At 45.1% G+C, this 21,115-nt stretch overlaps 1 protein-coding gene across 1 annotated transcript in view; it reads left to right on the top strand.

Annotated features, from left to right (window-relative positions):
- Positions 1 to 6,144: 6,144 nt before the first annotated feature.
- LOC138299295 (transcription factor CP2-like protein 1) overlaps positions 6,145 to 21,115 on the top strand; it is a 34,964-nt gene continuing 19,993 nt past the window's right edge. The window contains exons 1-6 of the mRNA XM_069237459.1: positions 6,145 to 7,352; positions 16,084 to 16,235; positions 17,356 to 17,432; positions 17,965 to 18,070; positions 18,396 to 18,502; positions 20,133 to 20,285. Of these exons, the coding sequence (XP_069093560.1) occupies positions 7,270 to 7,352; positions 16,084 to 16,235; positions 17,356 to 17,432; positions 17,965 to 18,070; positions 18,396 to 18,502; positions 20,133 to 20,285 (678 nt within the window). The 5' untranslated portion in view covers positions 6,145 to 7,269. The remainder of the gene's footprint in view (positions 7,353 to 16,083; positions 16,236 to 17,355; positions 17,433 to 17,964; positions 18,071 to 18,395; positions 18,503 to 20,132; positions 20,286 to 21,115) is intronic.

The raw sequence follows: 21,115 nt of genomic DNA, 5'->3' as shown, positions 1-21,115 counted from the left end.
TTTCTTTCCATATGCCTTTCCTTCTTCCCATTGGCATTCCTTCCTTTCTTCTGTCTTTCATTTATTGTTTCCTGCGCTCCAGCTTTCATTTTACATCGTTCTTTATTTCCTTTTGTTATTTCCATATTTTTTGTTTCTGTTTTTCAATCTTTCTTTCTATCTTAACTTTCTAACTCCCTATGACTTCAACATTTGTCTATTCTTTTTATCTTTCCATCTTTTTCCCAGCTTTCCTTCTTGCCATCTTCATTTTCTTCGTCTGTGTCTGCTTTGTATAATTTATTTGTCCATGTTCCCATTATCTTTCTTATTTACCTCATTCTTTCTTTACTTCATTCCTGTCTATGATTTTTTCCTTTTCTTTTCCATCGTGCTTTCATTTCTTTCCTTCTATTCATCCTTCTTACTCTTTCCAATCTTTCCTTCCCTCAGTGTACTCTGTTCCTTATCTTTTCTTCTATCGTTTCTCTATTTCCATCTTTCTTTTCTCCTCCTTTTCTTCATTCTCTTCCATCATTCCTGTCTCTCATTCTTCCTTTTGTTATTTTATCCAATCATCCAGCCACCCATCCTTCTTTTTTTGCTTCTCTTCGCTCTTCTTTGATATCTTTTCCTTTTTATCCATCCATTCATCCTTCTTTCTCTCAGTCAATCCATCTTTCAGTCCTTTTTCCTATCTTCTATCTCTCCATCTATCTATCCTTCTTACTATCTCTTGAGTATGTTAAACAGAACACCCCTTACCCTCTCAAGCTGCTGAATGTCTTGTTCTCTGTCTGCAACTATCATCCAGTGCAGTTGCTCACTGTTACTGTCGCATACAGTGCACAGTGACTCTGTTTGTGATACACATAGGACTAATACACACATCACGGGATATGCCACACCATAGGTCCCACTTCAACCAACACCTGGCAACCAGAGATGCTCCCCGTGGTTTTGCCAAACCCAGTGTAGTTTTGTATTGTAGTTAATTTTTTATTTAACCACATATCCCTGATGTTATGATGACTGTATTTTCACAGTGGCTGTCACCCATGAGGGACTCCTGGCACTGTAGCAGCTGTGTGAGGCTGGCCTCTGGGGTGTTTACTTAAAGAATCTTCTTGCATAATTCATAAAGGGAGAGGGAGGCTCCGATGTGTTGTAGGCAGTTGTTCCAAGCTTTAGGAGCAAGGTATGAGAAGGCACAACCTCCTGATCTGCTTGTGTGTATGCGTGAAGTGTGTGCTAGTGAGCGTCAAGCAGATCGGAGGTACATGGAGGGATGGTGGAATTGCGCACTGTTGTTGAAGTAGGCCGGGCCTGCCTTTAGATGTATGAGTGAGCAACTTGAATTGTGCACGCGTGTGTATTGGGAGTCAGTGGCTTTCCCTTAGGTGCGGTGTGATGCGGGTCCAGTGTGGGAGATTGAGGATTAGTCTAAGCTGCTGTGTTTTGGAAGATCGTGAGCCTTTATGTAAGTTGATTGGTTATGCTTGCATATAACATGTTCCCATAGACCAGTCTCCTGGTGATGAGGGTTTGGGTGGCTTTTTTCCTGTTATTGAGTCACCACATGAAGATTTTCTTCTGTATCTTCAGAGTGTTGAAGCAGAATGACGCAACAGCATTGACTTGAGTGGACATGTCCGGTTTGCTATCTACAATGATTCCAATGTTTCTTGCTTGTGTGCTGGGTGTGGGTCTGAGATCTGTTGGTCACCAGTGATGTCCCATTTTGAGGCATCTCTCCCAAAAATCACCACTTTTGTCTTGCTTTGTTCAGCTTCAGACAATTGGACTTCATCCAGGTAGCTACTACAGTCATGCATGCAGTAAACTTGTTCCTGGTGCTGGTTGTTTTGTATGAGAGGGACAGAAACAGTTGCGGTTGTCTGCATAAATGAGGATGCTGATGTTGTGAGCCAGATGATGTCTACCAGTGGGGTCATGTATATGTTGAAGGGGGTAAGGCTGAGCGAGGAGCTCTTTGGAACTCTGCAAATTAGCTACTGTTCTTTAAAGGAGTATGGCAGCATGTTGATAGTTTGGGTGCTTCTGGTGGGAAACATGCAAGTCTACTAGAGGGCGCATCCTTGAAAGCCCGAGTCATGGAGTCGCCTGATCAGAATGGGATGGGAGTTGGTGTCAAAGGTCGCGGAGAGGTCTGTTAAGGGCCATACGGATGTCATCTGTTGCTGCAATGAGGACAGTCTCAGTGAGTTGGTCAGTCTGAAGCCTGATACTGTGGCATCAATAAGCTAGTTGTTGGTGAGGTGGTCAGACAGGGGTCTGTTAATGGCTTTCTCCAAGATTTTGGCTGGGTTTGAAGGAGAGATATTTGTCTGTAGTTTGCGAGTTTGGTTGGGTTGGCTGAGGGCTTATTCAGAAGGGGGTTGACAACAGTGTGCTTCCAGGATTAAAGAAAGCTGGCTGTGTTGATGGAGGTGTTGAGGCTGGTGGAAAGGGCCTTGTGGATGAAGATAGATCCTTTGTTGAAGGTGTGATGGGGCAAGGGTCCAACAGGGCCCTGGAGTGGATGGTCTTCATTTATTGCTATAGGTTCACTTGTGCTGAAAGTGTCCCATGCGGTTATTTTTCTGTCTTTGTCACACACTGGAAGACTTCTGGCAAGCTTTAAGGGGTCCAGTTGTGTGGCGAAGTTGTTGTACATGGTTGTGCTTGTTGCAGAAAAAATGAAGTCCTAGAATGTATTTAAGAGGATTGGTAGCTCGCTGCCCTGGAGGTGCTGCTGGGTTGGAAGAGTGTAGTTTATTGTGTAGCCTACATGGTAAGTGCTTTTTTGTGTGACACGTGTTGACAGGGGTGTTCTTAGCATGCGCCATGTAGCATGCTAACAGTGGGTTAGAACAAAGTGGAGTGAGAGGTAGAGTGCTTATACATACCGCATAAGTATACACTTATTTTGGGCAGGTGGTGGTTACTGGCACTCATGTTTTGGGACAGTGGCTTATATTTCATCATCAAAGTTTGACCCTGAACAAGAGAGAGAAAGGCAGAATGGGTGGAAGAGAAAGATAGGAATGCAGTTTCAAATTGGGAAAGAAGGGGTGAAAAGAAAATCCAACAGTGAGGTAGGGAAACAGGAAGTGTGTGGTGGTGGAACAAGGAGGCATGAGGTGGAATCAAGCCTAGGCAGCCTTGCTGTTCGGCAAACCCTGCATTCAACAGCTCAGCAGTGAGCTCCTTAAACAAACGGTGGGCCCTTGCACATGTGTTTTTTTATAAATTAAACACTGGTGGCCTGTGGGACGCGTTTTGGTGTTGTGCAGTATAAACAGAGAGGGTTGCTTCATGCACTATTATGGGGTAACAAAGCACTTTCTTGGCCTGGTAGCAGGCTACAACGTGGAAAAGTGCACGGTTGGAAAGGTGTTTTATTTGTTGATCTGAGTCTATGTGGGAAGTGTTTTGCTGTTGCACATGAGTGACCAGAGAGGTTATTTTGCCTTGGTACACATCACCAAACAAGGTGAAGGGGGAACAAATGTGACAGACAAATGCACAACGGTGTCTTAGTAGTAAGTTGGCAGTTATGGTTTACTCTGCAGCTTCGGCGTTCTATTTATGATTTTTTTGTATCTCATTTCTTGTGCTGACTGCAGCATTTGGCTTACGGATTCTGAAAGGCCTTGTAAATTAGGGAGAGAAGAAAACAGAGAGATCTGCTAGAATAGACAGGTTAGCCAGTGTGTAACTAGCCCTAGTGCAAGGAAGGAAATAGCTGGTGTTTGAATTATAAAACACATCAATAAACAGTGTTCAGTGTGACCCTCAGGGCTCTGGGTCCTGGTGCCACTGCACCTGCTGCACCAATGGAAGCAACGCCCCTGACTTCATTAGTTGTCACCTACACATATTACGTGGGCATGGGTTTGCATTGTGGCCTCTGCAGAAACATTTCAGTGTTGTGCACTAAAGAGGTGCTCCTATGATGGTACGGCAGGTGATTCCTGGGTGAGAAAATACTGTGGGCACAGCAGCTTTGCCCTATGCTTATCGAGTGACATGACATCACCTTGGGTCCTGTACACTCAACAACTCAACACACGCCCACTCCCCGTGTTCTGTGATATCACCTGCATCTCACCATCAAGCCAACACCATTGATGCCTACGGTGGCAGCCTTACCCAGAGGTGAAGCTTTGGAGGGGGGGGGTGATGTTTGGGGTCTTACACACCCCCACACACTGATAAATGTATTATATAGTAAATAGTTATGAACAGGGACTTTCAGTCGAGTATAATGAGAAGTCTGTTGAATTTCACCAAGGACTCTTACTTGCACACAGACTAAAACACACATGCACACTAATCTTTGTTTTGAAATTCTTAAAAATGTTGGTTATTTTACAAAATATTTTGTTTTAAGTACCACTGATAATCCGTACTGCTCTCCCTTTCCACTGCCCCCTAAGCCCCCCTCATGTCCTGCTTCCCAGATAATGTATGTAAACAAGATACGCCAGAGTGATTGCTGGGAAACCCGAAGCTCTGCCTTTGTGTTGGAAGATGTCCACCAATGGCCTTCTGATCTTAAACATGCCTGTCCCTTTCTTCAGCGATGTCAGCGACCAGGAGTCTGCACCCACAGGCAGGGGGTCAGGTTTCCAGTACATGAGAGGAGCACATTTGATGGGCTCCTAAGCCCCCCCTCCCCGCCCCCAACCCCTCCAGCCCGGTTCCTCTGTGAGATGGCACCTCTCAGCCGTTTTATTTGTTTTCACAACAAATACGCTGAGGTTTCTAGAAATGTTTCAATAGAAAGCAGAGCCCTGGAGGTGTGTGCACAACAGGGCTGGGCACTGCTACCTGGGCACCAGGGCAATTTTAGTGTGTGCATCGTTGCTGTGGCAGGTTGGCACCAAGGACCTTGGGTGGCACTCCCCCCACCCCCACAAGGGCCTCACCCAGAGCCCACTAAGGCGGGCACCCGACACCTTACCAGGAAAATCACAAAGGGACCCGCACCTCCAAAGACAAGATGGCATTAGACTACTCACAAAGGCACCCCGTGCCCAAAGGCGAGCTGGCATCAGAGGACTCGCAGAGGGAGTCCGCCCCAAACACTGGGTGCCACCAAGAAATTCACAAGGGGACCCCCCGCCTCCAAAGACAAGATGGGGCCAGGGGACTCTAAGAGGGGCCCCGCACCAAATGTAGGTTCGTACAGGGACCCCTGTCCGAAAGACAGACTGGCACCAGGAAACTCACCAAAGGACCTCCACCTCCAAAGACAGACTGACACCAGGCGATTCACCAAGGGACCCTCACCACCAAAGACACGGTTGGCTCAAGGGGGCTCACACAGGGACCCCTCCAACCCCTGCCCCAAAGACAAGTTGGCACCAGCAAACTCACAAAGGGACCCTCACCACTAAAGACAGACTGGCACCAGGAAACTCACCAAGGGACCTCCACCTCCAAAGACAGGCTGACACCAGGCGATTCACCAAGGGACCCCCACCACCAAAGACACGGTTGGCTCAAGGGGGCTCACACAGGGACCCCTCCAACCCCTGCCCCAAAGACAAGTTGGCACCAGCAAACTTACAAAGGGATCCTCACCACTAAAGACAGAGGGATCACCTTCCCCCTCCCCACCCCCAGGCTCAAAGGCAGGCTGGCACCAGTAGATTCATTAAAGGGACCCTCACCACTTGAGGCTGGTTGGCACCAGGGCCTCGCCCGGATCGGCGTTCCCACCGGCATGACGTCACTCTGGCGCTCGGCCCTTCCTCAACACCCCCCCAAAAAACACCCCCACACTTCCCCCTCCCTTTCTCTAATTCCCTCCATTTCGCTGTCCGTCCTTTCTCTCCATCCCCAGCCTCCTCTTTTGCTTGTTCTTTTCATTTCTCAATCTCCGTTCTTTCATTAATCAGAGTTCTTCTCTCTGATAGTTCCCTCGCACCGGTTCTCCCGACCTGCCTTCCTCGTCTGACTTTTCTCTTCTTTCTTCAACTTCCTTATAAATCCCTTTGTCCCTTCTTCCTCTCTACCCTCTGTCCTGCCTCTTCCTACTTTCTGTGCTCAGCTGTTCCCATTATTCTGCTTTCTCTTCAACGCATCCCTCTCTCGTTTCTCTGATCTTCTATATTCATTTCCTTTTTGTGCTCGACTCCCCCTTTCAGTTCTCCCTATTTTCCTAATTTTTTCTCTTCTCTCCCGATTTCATAACCCCCCCTGGGCCTTTTCACCACCCTTTCTTCTCTTTTTATCTCATTTCTGTCCTCTCCAACACTCCTTTTCCTTCTGTTCTCTCCCCTCTTTTTCACTTGTCTTTTGCCCAAACTTTTTTAACCATCTTTCCTCGCATTTGTTTCCTCTTGTTCGTTCCCCAACACTCGTATTTCCCTCTTTTTGTTCCTCATTTTCCTGGTATTCTACATTCCTACCTATCCTCTTCTCTCTCATAAACTCTCTTTTGTCTTCCTCATGTGCATTCTCTCCTTTCCTAGTCTCCAATTCCCTCATTTTTCTGCCTTGTTTATGTCCTCACATAGGCTCCACGTCCATCGTTCTCCACTCTCTCTCTTTTTCCTCTGTCGTCTTAGTTCCATCTCTCCCTCCAAATCATTTCTCTCCTCTCTGCCTCTTGTTTCCGATGCATTTAGTTCCCCTTCCTCTGCCCCGTCTTTCCTGTGAATGGATGAATGATTGTCACTATTCCTTAAGAGCCAACACCCCTCCCTTCTCCCTCCTAGACTGTTCTTACCCACTAAAGTTCTTTATTCATCCACCCCTTCCCTCGGCCCCGCTTCCCTTTTGGCCCTACCCCTCCCCTCCAATTCTCTCTATCAGATGAATGTATCTCCGTTATGATTTTTTAAGGTGCAGCCAGCCATTTACAGCCCTCCTCCCGCAGGCAACCAATTAGAAGCCGCCCAGCGCCATCCACCTGCCGGCAGGTGAGCCTGAACGAATAAAGGCGGCTTCGCCAGTCAGTGTTCAAAGGGAGGAGAGGACCCGCCCTTGGACCGTCATCACTGTACCGCGCTGCACCTGTGTGGACCTGGCTGCACTGCGCACCACTCTAGCACGCGCCCCTCTGGACCTCACTGCCCTCGGCACCCCCCTGGCTCCCACCGCTCTGCCCCCTGTGTAGTATACTATACACCCCATTGCCCCCATCGGTTCTGCACATCAGCTCGCTAGGCAGCCACTCCACCCATCACACTGCATTTCACTCCGGCGCACCGCACCGCACCAGCCCCGCCAGCGCGGCAGCAGCCCTGCTCGGTGAAGCCCGCTGCACGGAGCACCATGCTGTTCTGGCACAGCCAACCCGAACACTACTGGCCCGGCCCGGCCGAGCACTACCAGTGCCCCTCCAGCAGCATCTTCAGGTGAGCGCCTGCGCGCTGGCGTGGGGTGGGCGACCATGTTGGCGTCGTAGCTGGTGTTGTGTTGAGCGGCACTACAGCTGGATGGGACGATGGCACGGTGGTGGCTAAGACGCTAGGCCCTAACGAGGGCCTCCAGGCGCTGTCGTTGGGGGCGAGGGGCACTGGGTTTCACTTAACACAGCGAGGGACTAAAGCTAGAGTATATTTCAGACTGTCCCTGGTTTTGGGGCGTCAAGGAGATTATGTCTGTTTGTGATTGCCTAACACGTGAGATTTCAATGCTGTATGTGATTGTTGAACCGTCTTGAGATTTGACTGACATTGTTAAGCATCTCTGAAAGTATTAGAGAAACGACTCTTTTGCTCTCCACCTTGTCTCAGTCATGTTTATTCTAATGGTAAAGGTGCTTTTTAATACAAACATAGCATGTGTAAAGCGCACGTTCACTCAGAAGGGTATCTTGGCGTGCAATAGCAGATTTTTATTGTTACTCAAAATCAATGGTACTCGTTTTATCGACCTCAGAAGGATGCCAGTCTGCGTGGACCCACTTGAACCTGTTACTCTGAGGTCCAACTAGGCCTCTATAGTGGCCTCTTTAGACCACTAGGCTACCAGACCGGTCTAAGAATATGATATTATTTTTCTTCGCATTTGCTCTCAATAGATTGAAAGTAGTTCATAAGTGTTCTTGTGCCGGAATTTGGGCTGAAACACGTTTACGTCTTCTTAACCTATGGTTAATGATCGTAGTCAGTGTTTTTTATAGCGCAGACCAGGTATTTTAGTATGTTTGAGTGTTACTTGCAAGTGATAGCCTTGTCTCTAGAGGGCAGCAGAGAGCTGTACATACCAATGTGGCATAGAAATGAGCTGAGCTTGATTCTCTTCCACAGTTTACCATGGGTCCTAGAATTCGCTATTATTTTCTAACTTCTGACCAGTAGATCTGGGATAAAGGAGCATCAACTTACATTATCTGGATATTCTAAGTCACCGAGGAATTCTGTGGCCATATAGAGGAACGAGGCCAAAGGTCGAGGTCTTCTATATGTTCACAGAAGCTCGAGTGCCTGTGGACACATAAATGGGAAGGTATGCAGCGGTCGAAGTGGGCGGGATCAGTGGGGCACAGCGTGCCCATATGTTTTTTGGAAAGACCATCTTCCCAGGAGTGATAATTCCTTAATTCTGAGAGTTGAAATGCTTCAGCTGTAGTGTAAAGCAGGACGTCTCTTATGCTATGAAACGGAGGGAGGGGAAGGCAGCTAAACAAGCTTTATTGCCAGAGTGCTTGCCTGAAGGAAACTAAGGTCCATATTTATACTTTTTTTGCGCCGCATTTGCGTCATTTTTTGACTTTGCGGCGCAAAAAATTATAAATATGGGCCTAAGTGTGCACAGCTGGTTCAACTGCAAATGTAAAGGGTGCTTGGAAGGGTAATGCTTTTAATTGATGGAATCACTTGAAGCTGCCTGATGACACAGCTGAGCTGTGAAGTGTGTGCTTTTAAAGGACAGTCATGAAACAAGCATTGGCAAAGCCAATAGTTCTCACCTCAGCAAGAACTATTGGCTTTGCCAATGCGTTTTAGTCATGTTATTCATCAGTGTGCTGATTAGAAGGGCGAAGAGTTAGCGGCAAGGAGGAGAGTAGCTAGGAGTGTTGTAGAGTGGGGTGGCGAAGAGTAGAGTAGCATGTTGTAAAGTAGCTAGGAGTGTTGTAGAGTGGGGTGGCGAAGAGTAGAGTAGTATGTTGTTGAGTGGCAGAAAGGTTTGTGTATTGGAGTTGCATATGGTGGCATACACTGGAGTGGCATAGAGTGGACTGGAGTAGAGTGCATTGGCACAGAGAATCGTGGTGAAGTGCAGTGGCATTGAATTCAGCAACATGCAAAGCAGCATTGTAGAATGCAGTGTCATTGATTAGAGTGGTGCATCGCAAAGTGGAGTGGCGTAGAGTGCAGTGGTGTAGAGTGATGTGGAGTGGAGTACTGCAGAATAGAGCGGCACAGAGTTCAGTGGCGGAGAGTGCAGTATTGCCGAGTAGAGTGTCATGGTGCAGTGGTATAGAGTGGCATAGAGAGCAGTGGTGTAGAATACAGTGACAGAATGCAGTTGTGTAGAGTAAAGTGGCAAAGAGTGCATTGGCGTAGAGTGGTACAGGGTAGAGTAGAGAGGCATAGCGTGAAGCGGTGTATAGTGGAGCAGTGCTGAGTGGATTGCAGTGGTTTGTAGTGATGCAGAATAGAGTAGAGTGGAGTGGTATACAGTGGAGTATTCATGGCGCGGTAGCATGCTGCCAATACAGACAACACATTTTCAATTGAAATGACCATTACATCTGCAGAGACATACAGTTTTACTAATAAAACTATGAAAATGTGAGGAAATTGCATCACCTAGTTTAATGATTCATTTTGATCATATTAAAGTATGTTTCCAACACACATCAGAAATAACAAAATGTACTTGATTTGTGCGTTCATAATTCTGATATAATCTAAAATGCTTGCACATTTCATTTAAATGTTTTCGTTTGCTAGCAAAACCTTCCCCCCCCGCCCACCCATCCAGTAATATTGTCACATTAATCCTCTCACTTCTAAGTCCGAGAAAGAAAAGTAAACAAGCACCTTTGTAAGGCAGAGCCTGACATTTGACCATGGTCTTTGAATGCGCAGCAAACGTGACAAGATAAGAACAAGATTTAGAGGTTGTTCATGGAAGGATACAGAAAACACGGTTTAGGCAACGGTCGGGACGAACTGAGCTTGGAGAGCCTGAAGAAAATAAAGCCAGAAAGTATGAGTTACAAACCACAAAGTCAATGAGCAGAATGCATAGCTAGGTCAACTTTCTGAAAGTCCCAAGATGTCTTTAGCAAAACAGACAGCTGTGCTGTTTGGTAGGCTGTGACCTAAAAATGCATTCTGTCCAGTACGGGTATTACTGAAATATATATTTGGGAAGCACTTTTACCTTAAACCTTTTTGCATATTTTATTGCAGCCTATCTTATACTGCGTGTAATGCAAGTTTAAAATATTGACTTACATATTCAGTGTTTTCTGTCACAGACTGGGACCTCGTAGCACTAAACATACCCAAGTAACTATTCTCCACTGCAGCAACCAGGATTCACTTCTGTGGCTCTCTAATTATACACAGACCTTAGCAGTGCATTAACTAATAGAGGTTTTATAACATACGATATTGCATTTCCCACTGAATAACTTAACTTGCGTTTATTTTTCATTGAAGCTGTGCCTTATTTTATACATAGGTGAAGGTTAAATACCCAAAAAAGGTGCAGAATATTTTGTTTCCTTAGCCAACCTTTGACCCCGCCCCATGCCCACTCACCCTGCCCCCTTTGCGCACCGCATCGCAGTTTCCATACTTTTTTAAATGCACTTTGACCACTGCACTTATGTCAGTAAATAAAATAAATTTTCCAGCAAAGAAACACAAATCAAAACTCAATGTGCGTCCGTATGCCAAAGTGCTTCCTCCTATGAACAAATATGTCCCTACAGGCTCTCTCTGTAGCTCTGATCTCACCCACCTTCCTCTCGGTTCCGATACTCAGGGTTTTGCAAATGCAGTTTTTTTGCTAAATGGCAGGGTCACTGCTGGCCGCTGCTGTTAAGAACCCCAGGCAGACCCAACCGCAGATACAAGGCCGGCCTGCCCAATGTCATTTCCACCAGTGTTCTTCCTGACGTTGACCATTGTGGCAATTGTAACGTCATTGATGTAGTGTTTACTACTCCTTGTAAAGACACTGAAGCACTTTACGGCACGTAGTACGCTCCTCCAGAACCCCAGGTTAATGTTAAATGCAGTGGTTATTGGTCCATTATTGATTTGTGGCTAGTATTTATTTTTATTTGTTATTGGGATTAATCCTGTGCTGCCAAGAAAAACAATTCATGCATTTACTTCAGTTCCTTTTTGGTAGATTATAGTAATACTAGAGTTGTGATCTGTGAGGTGTGGACAAATTGCAGAAATACAATAACAGAGAATGCACACAGACCTGCCGCTTAGAGTACGCTACACAGAGAGACAGTAATGCATATAGAGGATGGAAGGTAGCGAGAGGGGATAGGAAGTACGCAGAAAGTATAGTCTCTAGTTTGAAGGCACGGTCACTTTATCATGCATTGCTTTAGGAACACAGAAGAGCCTTTTTTTTTGGGGGGGGGGGGGACATAAAAAGTATGTAAAACTTTAGAAAGAAGCAACACTGTTTACATGCAATATAGGGGGTTGCACTGTAGTATTTGTGTAGAGTTTACCACCCCAATGCTTGGTGCCCAAGTGCGGTTACACACAGATAGCTTGCTACACTGAGAGCCGTAAAGATTATGTAGACAAATCCGTACACCCAGACCTGTATATCACTCAACTTGGACTTCCTAGAACTTAGAAGGGGGATGTTTGCACAGAGACTGGTCTCATCCGGCTCTCCCTTTATTGTTCTAGGGGAATTGGTTTGTAGACAGTAAAGCCAGAATTGGCAATAATGGTTATTTAAGTGAAGAAGCTAATACTGATTCTCTGCTTATCACACTAGTAATAATAAACTATTACTATTCTTCTAACTCCTGATGATTTTCAGTGGCTCTAAGATTTGCAGGTAGGGAAGTCCATAATTTTAAGGCGGTCCTGGAGAGAAAAATGCTACACATGCCTACCACCTACCAGGAGAAACCTCCCAACGCCTGGTGGATGTCAGTTTTGGATGCTCTGAAGAAAGCTTTCTCTTGTGACTTTTGGTGAGGAAAATGGCAGCCAAGGGAATGGCAAATTCTAAATTTGGAGAGTTGCCTGCTGCTGGTTAGTGGAGGGACAGCTTGTGGACGGCAGGCAAACCCCAGTACTAAATTGACCCCCCCCCCCACATCCATCTTTGGGAATGGGGGATGCTCCTCTTCTGAATAATGTATGAGCAACACCATTAAATGAATTGCATCCCGAAAGACTGTCAAAAAGTGATATCCTTGTAGCCACATCACATCCAATCATATAACCTGTAAACTTCAATTCACGTTTCACATATAGTGCAGTGGAAAGTTTCCCAGCACATGGTTCAGCGAGGAGAGAGCTCCTTCTCACCTTGTGTGCATCTGGCGTTCTCAGGATGTCCAATTAGATGTGAAGCGGCTACACGGATATCGCTTTCTATATTTCAAGCCCTGATGATGTCGGAGGCAATAACCCATAATGACAGCACACGTGTTCGCTGTGTTGATGACAAGAAAACGTGATTTATTGGCTGTGTCAATGTTTACTGATGTCAAGAAGCGTGGGCTTAATGGTCATATGGAGCCTGTGGATCTAATAAAGAGACGAACACAATTGCATAAAGATTATTGAATTTGGATGGTTTTATTTCTGTAACAAATTTGAGTGCCCAGGGTAATTTGTAGATGACGGATTATGTGGCAAACGCAGCCAAACCATAATTTATGCAAAAATCGCCGTAGTGGAAGAATCACATAATTCCAGTGGCACGCGTATAATGAGTCAATATTCGAACTATCCACAACAAAAAACACTGACAGCAGGGTGAGTGTGATGCCAAGAATACCATTGTCAGAATAGCATCTCAAATACATTTTGTATCCTAAATATCGTCCATGAAAATATAGCTCAATGAGATGATATTTTGTCAACAATATTTATGTCAGACTATATTTTTGCAAATAATAAATAGAGGTAAACGCTGAATAAAATCATTCTCTAATTTCTATATTATAGGTGGCTTGTGGCATCTCTAGTCATCTATAACAATGAAATGATGTTGCTGCTGTAAGAAATTGTGATAGCCGAGCTGTGATGTCATAATGGCTGCTGCCAGCATCCAAGGGGAAAGACAGGTCACAGAGCATAACTGCAGCTGCAGTTTAAACAACGCAAAAAAAATGGAAACTGGTTTTTCAGTCTTACTCCCTGTGCTTCTAAGACAGTCAGGAGCAGAAATGTTATATTTAGTGCAACACGTTTGTTTTAGGCACGCTAAATGCCACTGCAGGAAAAATACATTCTCTCTGCCTTTTTCTACGCATTCTGAGTCTCAGCACCTTTTTAATTTGTTACAACAAACTTACTCTAACATATTTTTGCAACAATTTGCTAATTGCTTTTGGATGTGTTTAATTTCACATTAGAGTCCACTTTTATCTTTAATGTTTGCAACCATGCTACCTCTGTCTTATGAAGCAGTAAAACAGCAGGGATTCAAATGGTTTCCAAGGAGGAAGATGGTGTGACAATATAAGGCAAAAAATTCTCCTCTGCCGTACATTTTAAGGATATTGTCAGTCTCTGGAGTTTCAATCCCTAATAAAGAAACTCCACCTTCTGTTTCAATCCTCTATATGGTCCTGTATGGTCATGGAACTGCTCAGTGACTTGCAATATCCTTATAATCCACGGCATGGTGTACTTAATCCCATATATAATATTCTGATATACACCGGTAGAGGAACTTGTTTGATTCTCTGTAGTGTGTTACGGTGCGTAATCTTGGATAGGTACCGATCATTGAGTATGATAGTCTGCCCCCCCCCCCCCAACTCCAACTTGTATTTCTAAAGTTGTTGGTTTGAATTCTGTTTCCATAAAAATTCCCCTGGAGCTAATCCTAAAGCACCCGGTACCAATCTAGCGCCAGGCCAGTGTCTTTGAAGTCTCCATCACATACCGTAACATGACTGTTGGCCTCTTCAGGCTTTTCCTGCTCTCCATTGGTCCCCCCCCATGCCAACCTACAGAAATGATTAGCAAATCTGATGAACCGCCTGTGTTTGACTTGAACCCGAGTGCTATGACTGGATGCCAACTCAATCCGCTAAAATGTACCTTTTTATCAAAACAATACTGTTTTGTAGCTCTGGGGAGCAAGATGAACACTGCTCTCAAATTTTATAAGAACAATGGTGGGTTAAAGCCAATGAAGAAGGAACAGATACCACACACTGCTGTTCCATACCAAACTATGCATCCAAAAACACTAGGGCAAGAAGCAAATCCATGTTACCTAAACCATTTCATACATAGTGACACAAGAACAACCAATCAAAATAGTCCAGCTGAGTCAGTGACATAGATATGTGCCCATCGGGTATTAATACCAGAATATTGTGCTTTAAATACTGTGATGCAAGGATATCACAGCCAGAATATCGACTACCAAAATATCTTGAAGGTAAGTATATAACGGCAAATACAGATTTACTAATCTTAACTACACTTATATGTACCATGACAATACTGTATATATATCTTTAAGGTGGGTCAATGCCTGTCTATATATGTAATCTGATGCACTAAAGTGAAACGCAATTTAAAGAAATACACTTGAATTTTTAAGACTTTCGTATTTTTACATTATGATTGTTGCACGATATACATACCAAACATTTTCATTGCTTCGCTCATGCACGGACTCCTAGAGCCAAGCCAGTCCATTGCCTCTGACTCGGCTTGTCCTACTAATTTGCTGGCGTGCCCACCTCTATTTGCAACTCTGGCTTAGTACGCAGGGCTGTCACTTGATAAAATTATTTTTAAAAGACGAGGACTGTAAACATGGAGTCCAGCCTACGTGCTCATGTGGATATCATCAGGTCTTCTCAGAGCAGAGACAGAGAAGAATGCATGCAGGGAAAATACATTTAAAATGAGAGTTCTCGTGGCGTAGACTCCAGGCCATTGTGATGTCTGTGACCAAAGTCTTAAATGCCAAAGGAGAACTACTAGGGCTAGGTAGAACAGGCAAGGGCATAGCTTCATTGAGTGTTTGGGGTATGACACCCTCAAATACATTCTAGGCTTGGTTTGGGGGCCCTGAGTCATGTCTGCTTTGTCTGTCGGTTTTCTCATCATTCTCGTTTCCCTAAACAATTAACTTGTTCATTTTTTGGAGCAGAAACTTAAACCTATATATAGTGATTGGTATACCAAAAAAGTTGTAAGTCTGCACCAATAAAAGTGCTTCTTGTATGGGTGCAGATTTACTACTTTTTGAAATTCACAAATATTGGCAGTAGTAGAAAGCTGCACCAGTCTCCAGTTTCCAGGCATACAACTGGCAGTCAAACACCCAAGAGGTGATGGAATGAAAACCTGCAGATAGTTTAACCAGTGGCAATCACTCGGGGTAGCATTCCAACCCATTGTTTTTCACCCTGTAGACAGAGGACCACCTAATGCAAATCACTACTGAACCTGCTCCTCGTGGACAAATTCCGCCCAAAACCTTGGTCATCTCACTTCCCCCACCCTGCAGCCCACTGCTTTTTTAATTGCAAAATTTGAGATTTACACCCCCGAATCTCACTGACTAAGCTATACCCCTGATCCTGAACACAAGGCATGGTGGCAGCCCCCTTTATAGCAGGGAGATCTTGCTCGGCAAGTGGGGGTTTCTAAATACAGCAGGGTGGTGGGTGCACCTGGCAGGGTGTCAAATTCCTAGACATTGGCTCAATCCACCAGCAGTTATTTTATTGTGCTATTTATCCGATAATCATCTTTTATCCTGCATCAAGGTTAAACTTTTGCTATAATATCAAACATTCTGAAAGATGTCTTCATATTCAGCAGTGCCACAGCATGCAGTGAACAGTTCGGAGGCAGGTCTAAGTGCCTGTCAGACCAATGAGGTTCAAAGGTGTGGTACCCTGTGAAGGAACTCACATGTGCCTGTCTCTTGCAGGGAGTCCCTGGCTTTGCCATTCCTGAAGCAGGAGGACCAGCCCCTTCATTCAACACCTGAGCTGCACTGTCCAGCCTTTCAGTACATCCTCTGTGCAGCCACCTCACCCGCCGTCAAGATCCAGGATGAGACACTAACATACCTGAACCAAGGTGACAACATGAACAAGATCACTGCTGGGGCAAAATCAATATTTGGCTAGGTGGCATGCACAAATGTGATAGTAATTGGTCTTCTCTTTTGGGTGGTTCAAACTTTTTGTGCTTTGGTACTCTATTTGTTCTTCCAAATTGCTAGTGCTTGTGTTGATTCTAGGGGGCAGTTCTTGCTGTCAGTGCTCAGATGCCTGTGCTGATTCGTGGTGTTTGCATGCACTGCTGCTGCTGTGTTCATGGGTTGATTCCAACCACTACCCCCCCCCACCTGCAGTTCTGGTGACTTAGTTTGGGCCAGTTTTCCTCTGTTGTGTTTTTAGATTAGTTCTAAAGCCCAGTACTTCCTTCCCACATTTTGGTTCTTTGGTTAGTTCAATAAGGTGCACCTCCTTTCCCATGTACAAATGCCCGAGCTGGTTCTCCCTCTTCACTATGCTCTATCCTGAGTGGACCCTGGAAACTGGTTCTCACATGTTATGGTGATTTCGTTAGGTGAGAAGAGCTGCTTCGGTCTACTCTTCTCAAGAGGTTTGGGTTAGTACTAGGATATCGTCTCCTATACTCAATGGTTCTCTCTAACCACGTTTTTCTGGGTAGACTGTTAAAACATCACCTGTTTATCATCTCCATGTTCGTGTGCTTAGGTTGGCTCTAGAGGACAGTGCTCTCTTATGATTTGGTGCTTGCTTGTTTTAGGCGTTGGGGCTAGCAATCCTCTTCTTGTGTTCCGCTACTTGGAATGGTTCTAGGGGATGGTTGAACCTTCAGTGATGACTGAGTTGGTTGTTCAGTTTTTCCTTCCTTTTGGGGGGGGGGGGTTGGACGGGGGGAGAGAGAGACAGACACTGGTAGCCCTTCCTTTTTCTGAAACTTATTGGCGTTCAAGTCTTTTCCCATGTTCGTAAGTTGGTTCTAGCAGTAGGTTTCTTCTTCCTCTGACATTGTTTCAATGGCACATATTTACATATGTTTTGCTTCTTGGGATACTTTTAGTGATGGGTTCAATTGTTCTTTGTACTCATGCCTGTGGTTGCTCCTTTCTAAGATCTTACTTCTAGGGTGTGACTCATTCTTTACCATTGACTTCTAGGAGCTGACACCTTTTGTTTCGTTGCAGGCCAGTCCTATGAGATACGAATGTTGAGCAATGCTAAGGTTAGCAGCGAGGTTCCGGAGTGCAAGAGGTTGGTAAAGGTGAGCAAATAAAAACTACTACTCTTTTGTGGGGTTGGTAATATCGTCATTGATTCACTACCCCATCACAATGAGATGGTTTGATAGTGACGTCATTGATGCTCAAGCCAACCCTCTTTCAGGGTACACTAACTGTGGCATCCTCTGAGGGCTTTCAGGAGCCATTCAATCCTCAGTCATATATAACAGAGACCTTACCTCCAGACATGCATATACTCTCTTAAGGGAAGACAGCCCCTCCATTTGGATGACGGCCTAACTTAGGGTCTGCTATATGGTCCCACAGATTTTAATTTCACACAATAGTGTTTTTGATGAACTACTGCAGAATGGACTAAAGTCATCAGATTAATGGCCCTCATCCTCATTGAAGACTCTCCAACATGAGGCACTGTTTGTATAGTGATTAAAAGGTATCTCTAGTGCAGAGCAATGTGAATTTCTAATTAGCCTCTGTCTGTGTGATCACTTAGTTTGCCTTATGCATTGATGCTGCTCACACTGACCTCATGCTGGTGGCTTTCTCTCACAGAGTGTGGTCCGAGTGGTCTTCCACGACCGGCGGCTACAGTACACAGTGCGACAGCAGCTGGAGGGCTGGAAGTGGAGTCGTCCTGGAGATCGGATTCTAGATCTTGGTAAGTGCCACTTGCATCAATCCTCCTGGGTGCTGAGAGGTGATACAGATCAGAAACACATTAATTCATGCCATGGGTCCTCACTGTTGGATAAGGTAGAGATTTCCATGGTTGGTTGGCCATATGACGTCTGATGGTTGGTTTGGGAGTGGTCCTTCATGGACTTTTAGTTGGCTAAGCTTTGAATTGTTAAGTGGAGTAAGGACATGTTTGGGAGTAACGTAACCAAGGGTGATTGTGTCAAAGCTCTGATGGTTCTCTGGCTGGTTGATGCCAGGCTCTTTCTAGTTTAAGTCAAGCTCCTCATTCCTAATCCTGTTTGCAGATATCCCATTGTCAGTGGGGGTGATGGAGCCACATGCACATCCCTCAATGCTGAACACAGTCGACTTTCTCTGGGACCCCATGAAGAGGACATCAGTCTTTGTCCAGGTAAGTTAGATTCCTGTACCTTCCTCCCCACCATTGAGGACAAATATTGATTTCATTTTTTTTGGACAAAGGGTAGACCACACAGAAAGACCATTAGTAGATGGCGGCCCCTCTTGGATGGGAAGAAGTAGCCAACCTGGAACCCATAGTGCTGCAAAATCTTACAAATTTTTCTAAAGCTAGCTGTGAAAAGTATGAAAAAAGTACATCAAAGTGGACTAACTATATTATCAGGACTGTCGAATACTTAGAAAAAATGATAATTGAAATATGTTGGGTCCCCCAGGCAATCCCCTTTCTTCTGCTCAAATGTGTGAGTTCGGATGTCGAAGTTTTCATCTTCCTCACACATGTACCATCCCAAACACATCTCAGCAGCCTTTTGGTGCACCCTCATACACTTTCCTTAGGCTTCACTTTGCCTGTTTGTGTACCGAGCGGTGCACACATACTGGCTCCTTCCACTCAATGTCAGGGAAAAGTACCCACTGGGTGATTTGTAGTGGGCGAATTCCCTGCAAAGAGTTACTGTGTAGCTGGCCACTGCTCTGACTGCCTGCAACTCTGCTATAATAATAAACACTTTAGTCAGTTTCTGCAGTGTTCCTAGTCTATCATACATGTCAACCATTAGTAAAACCCAAGAGCCAGATTACGACAAACCATGCAGGAATCTAATCTCCAATTAACTTGCCTTGTAATGGGGACCATGTTATGAGGGAGAAAGGTAAAATAACACCAATTTGTGGTTAATGGATTGTGAATCATCCACATAAATCAGGAAGGTCGACATTTCTGGTCCCTGTTAGTAGCTGCCACTGAAGCTCCTCTTCCTTTTCATTGACCCCGGTCATTCTTCTTTCCTGTCTGTTTCTATGCGCTTTCACTTTGCTAGGAAATTCAGACAAAGCCAGAAAATCTGCTTCTACTTGAATTAGAAAAAACCCATTCTGTAAACATTTGCAAATTGTCCAAAATCTGCAAGAAACTATAAAACCTGGATAACTTGGTAATTTGTGTTTGCGCAGTTCGTCTCTGATGCAGATTTTGTCTATTCATAGTCAGACCTGCCCTGATCATGAGGCAGAATATGCCCCTTTGCCTATGCAGAGATCTTCTCCGCATAACCTCCTGGCCTGCCCCTTCCCCAATACCCAAACATCAATATACCGCTTGACAGGGTTTCCGTGATACTGGTTCTTACCTGGGGAGGTGTCAGATTGTGGTGAACTAAGTAGATTCTGTGATACTGGATCTGATCTCGGGAGTTGTATCAGATTGTGGTGAACTGAAAGTGGATTCTGTGATACTGGATCTGATCTGGGGAGTTGTATCAGATTGTGGTGAACTGAAAGTGGATTCTGTGATACTGTCTCTGATCTCGGGAGTTGTATCAGATTGTGGTGAACTAAAAGTGGATTCAGTGATACTGGGGAGCCGTATCAGATTGTGGTGAGCTGAAAGTGGGTTCAGTGGTATTGGATCTGATGTGAAGCACATCAGGTTCTGATGAGCTAAGTGGATTCTGTGATATCGGATCTGATCTGGGACTTATCAGATTCTGATGAACTTCAGTTGGACAGCGTGAGAAGACCCCACCCCCTGACACTAGTGTAATTGTCTCCCCAAGGTTCACTGCATCAGCACAGAGTTCACGCTGCGGAAGAACGGAGGAGAGAAGGGGGTGCCCTTCCGCGTCCAGGTGGACACCTTCAGGCAGAACGAGCATGGGGCGTACACAGAACACCTGCATTCTGCCAGCTGCCAGGTGAAGGTATTCAAGGTGAGTGTCCTCCACTAGGAATGCGAGGTGATGGGCATCAGAGGGTGCTGAATGAGAGGCGTGGGAGGAGATGCAGAAATTGGCTAAATTGCTGACTTTTAATCCTAGGGGCTGTGGTTTTAAGCTCAGAATCTTCCCTTGATGTAAACAATCTCGGATCATATACCAACCCCAACTAAGTTTTAACTGCATTAGTAATATAAATATATATAAAGCAGTAGCAAGTTACAGGCAGTAAATGGCACGGGTTAGGACTGAGGGGCAGTGAAGGGCCTGTCAGTGGGTCCATTTCCGGGTCAGCAGCTAGCAGCAGAGCTGTGTGCTGGTCTGAGTGCTGTATTCATGTGAGGTGCTGCTGTACAGGACAGGATCATTAGACGAACTGTAGCTGGACATCAGTCCTGCAGAGCTGGAGGGTGATCACAGGATTAAACTAGCCAGGAATACTTTAGTCCAGGATCAAAGTGTCTCAAAAGAGTTGTGTATGCGATCTTTTATTTATTTGTAATTATCGTTATTATTTAAAGACAGTTTGTAAAAGCATACAAACAACCAATTAAATCACACAAGCAATAATGTTGAACACATTTACAATACAAACTGGCTACATCAGTAATTATTAGAACGTGAACACATTAAGGGAGCCATCAGATGTGTGACTCCAGTACTGACGGAGCAGGGGCTGCTGCAGGTAAACATTCAGAACTGAGACAGATTTGCACGAGCTGTGTGTGGATCAGGCCCTGGGGCACCAGAAGATGGTGGACGTCAGCAGTGAGCTTGAGCCGTGATTCAAGTACTGTACAGACATGTGGGGCTGCAAGCCAGGA

Source organism: Pleurodeles waltl, chromosome 6 (genome assembly GCF_031143425.1).
Source record: "Pleurodeles waltl isolate 20211129_DDA chromosome 6, aPleWal1.hap1.20221129, whole genome shotgun sequence".
Taxonomy (NCBI): Eukaryota; Metazoa; Chordata; class Amphibia; order Caudata; family Salamandridae; genus Pleurodeles; species Pleurodeles waltl.
This window is presented reverse-complemented; position numbering and strand designations above follow the sequence as displayed.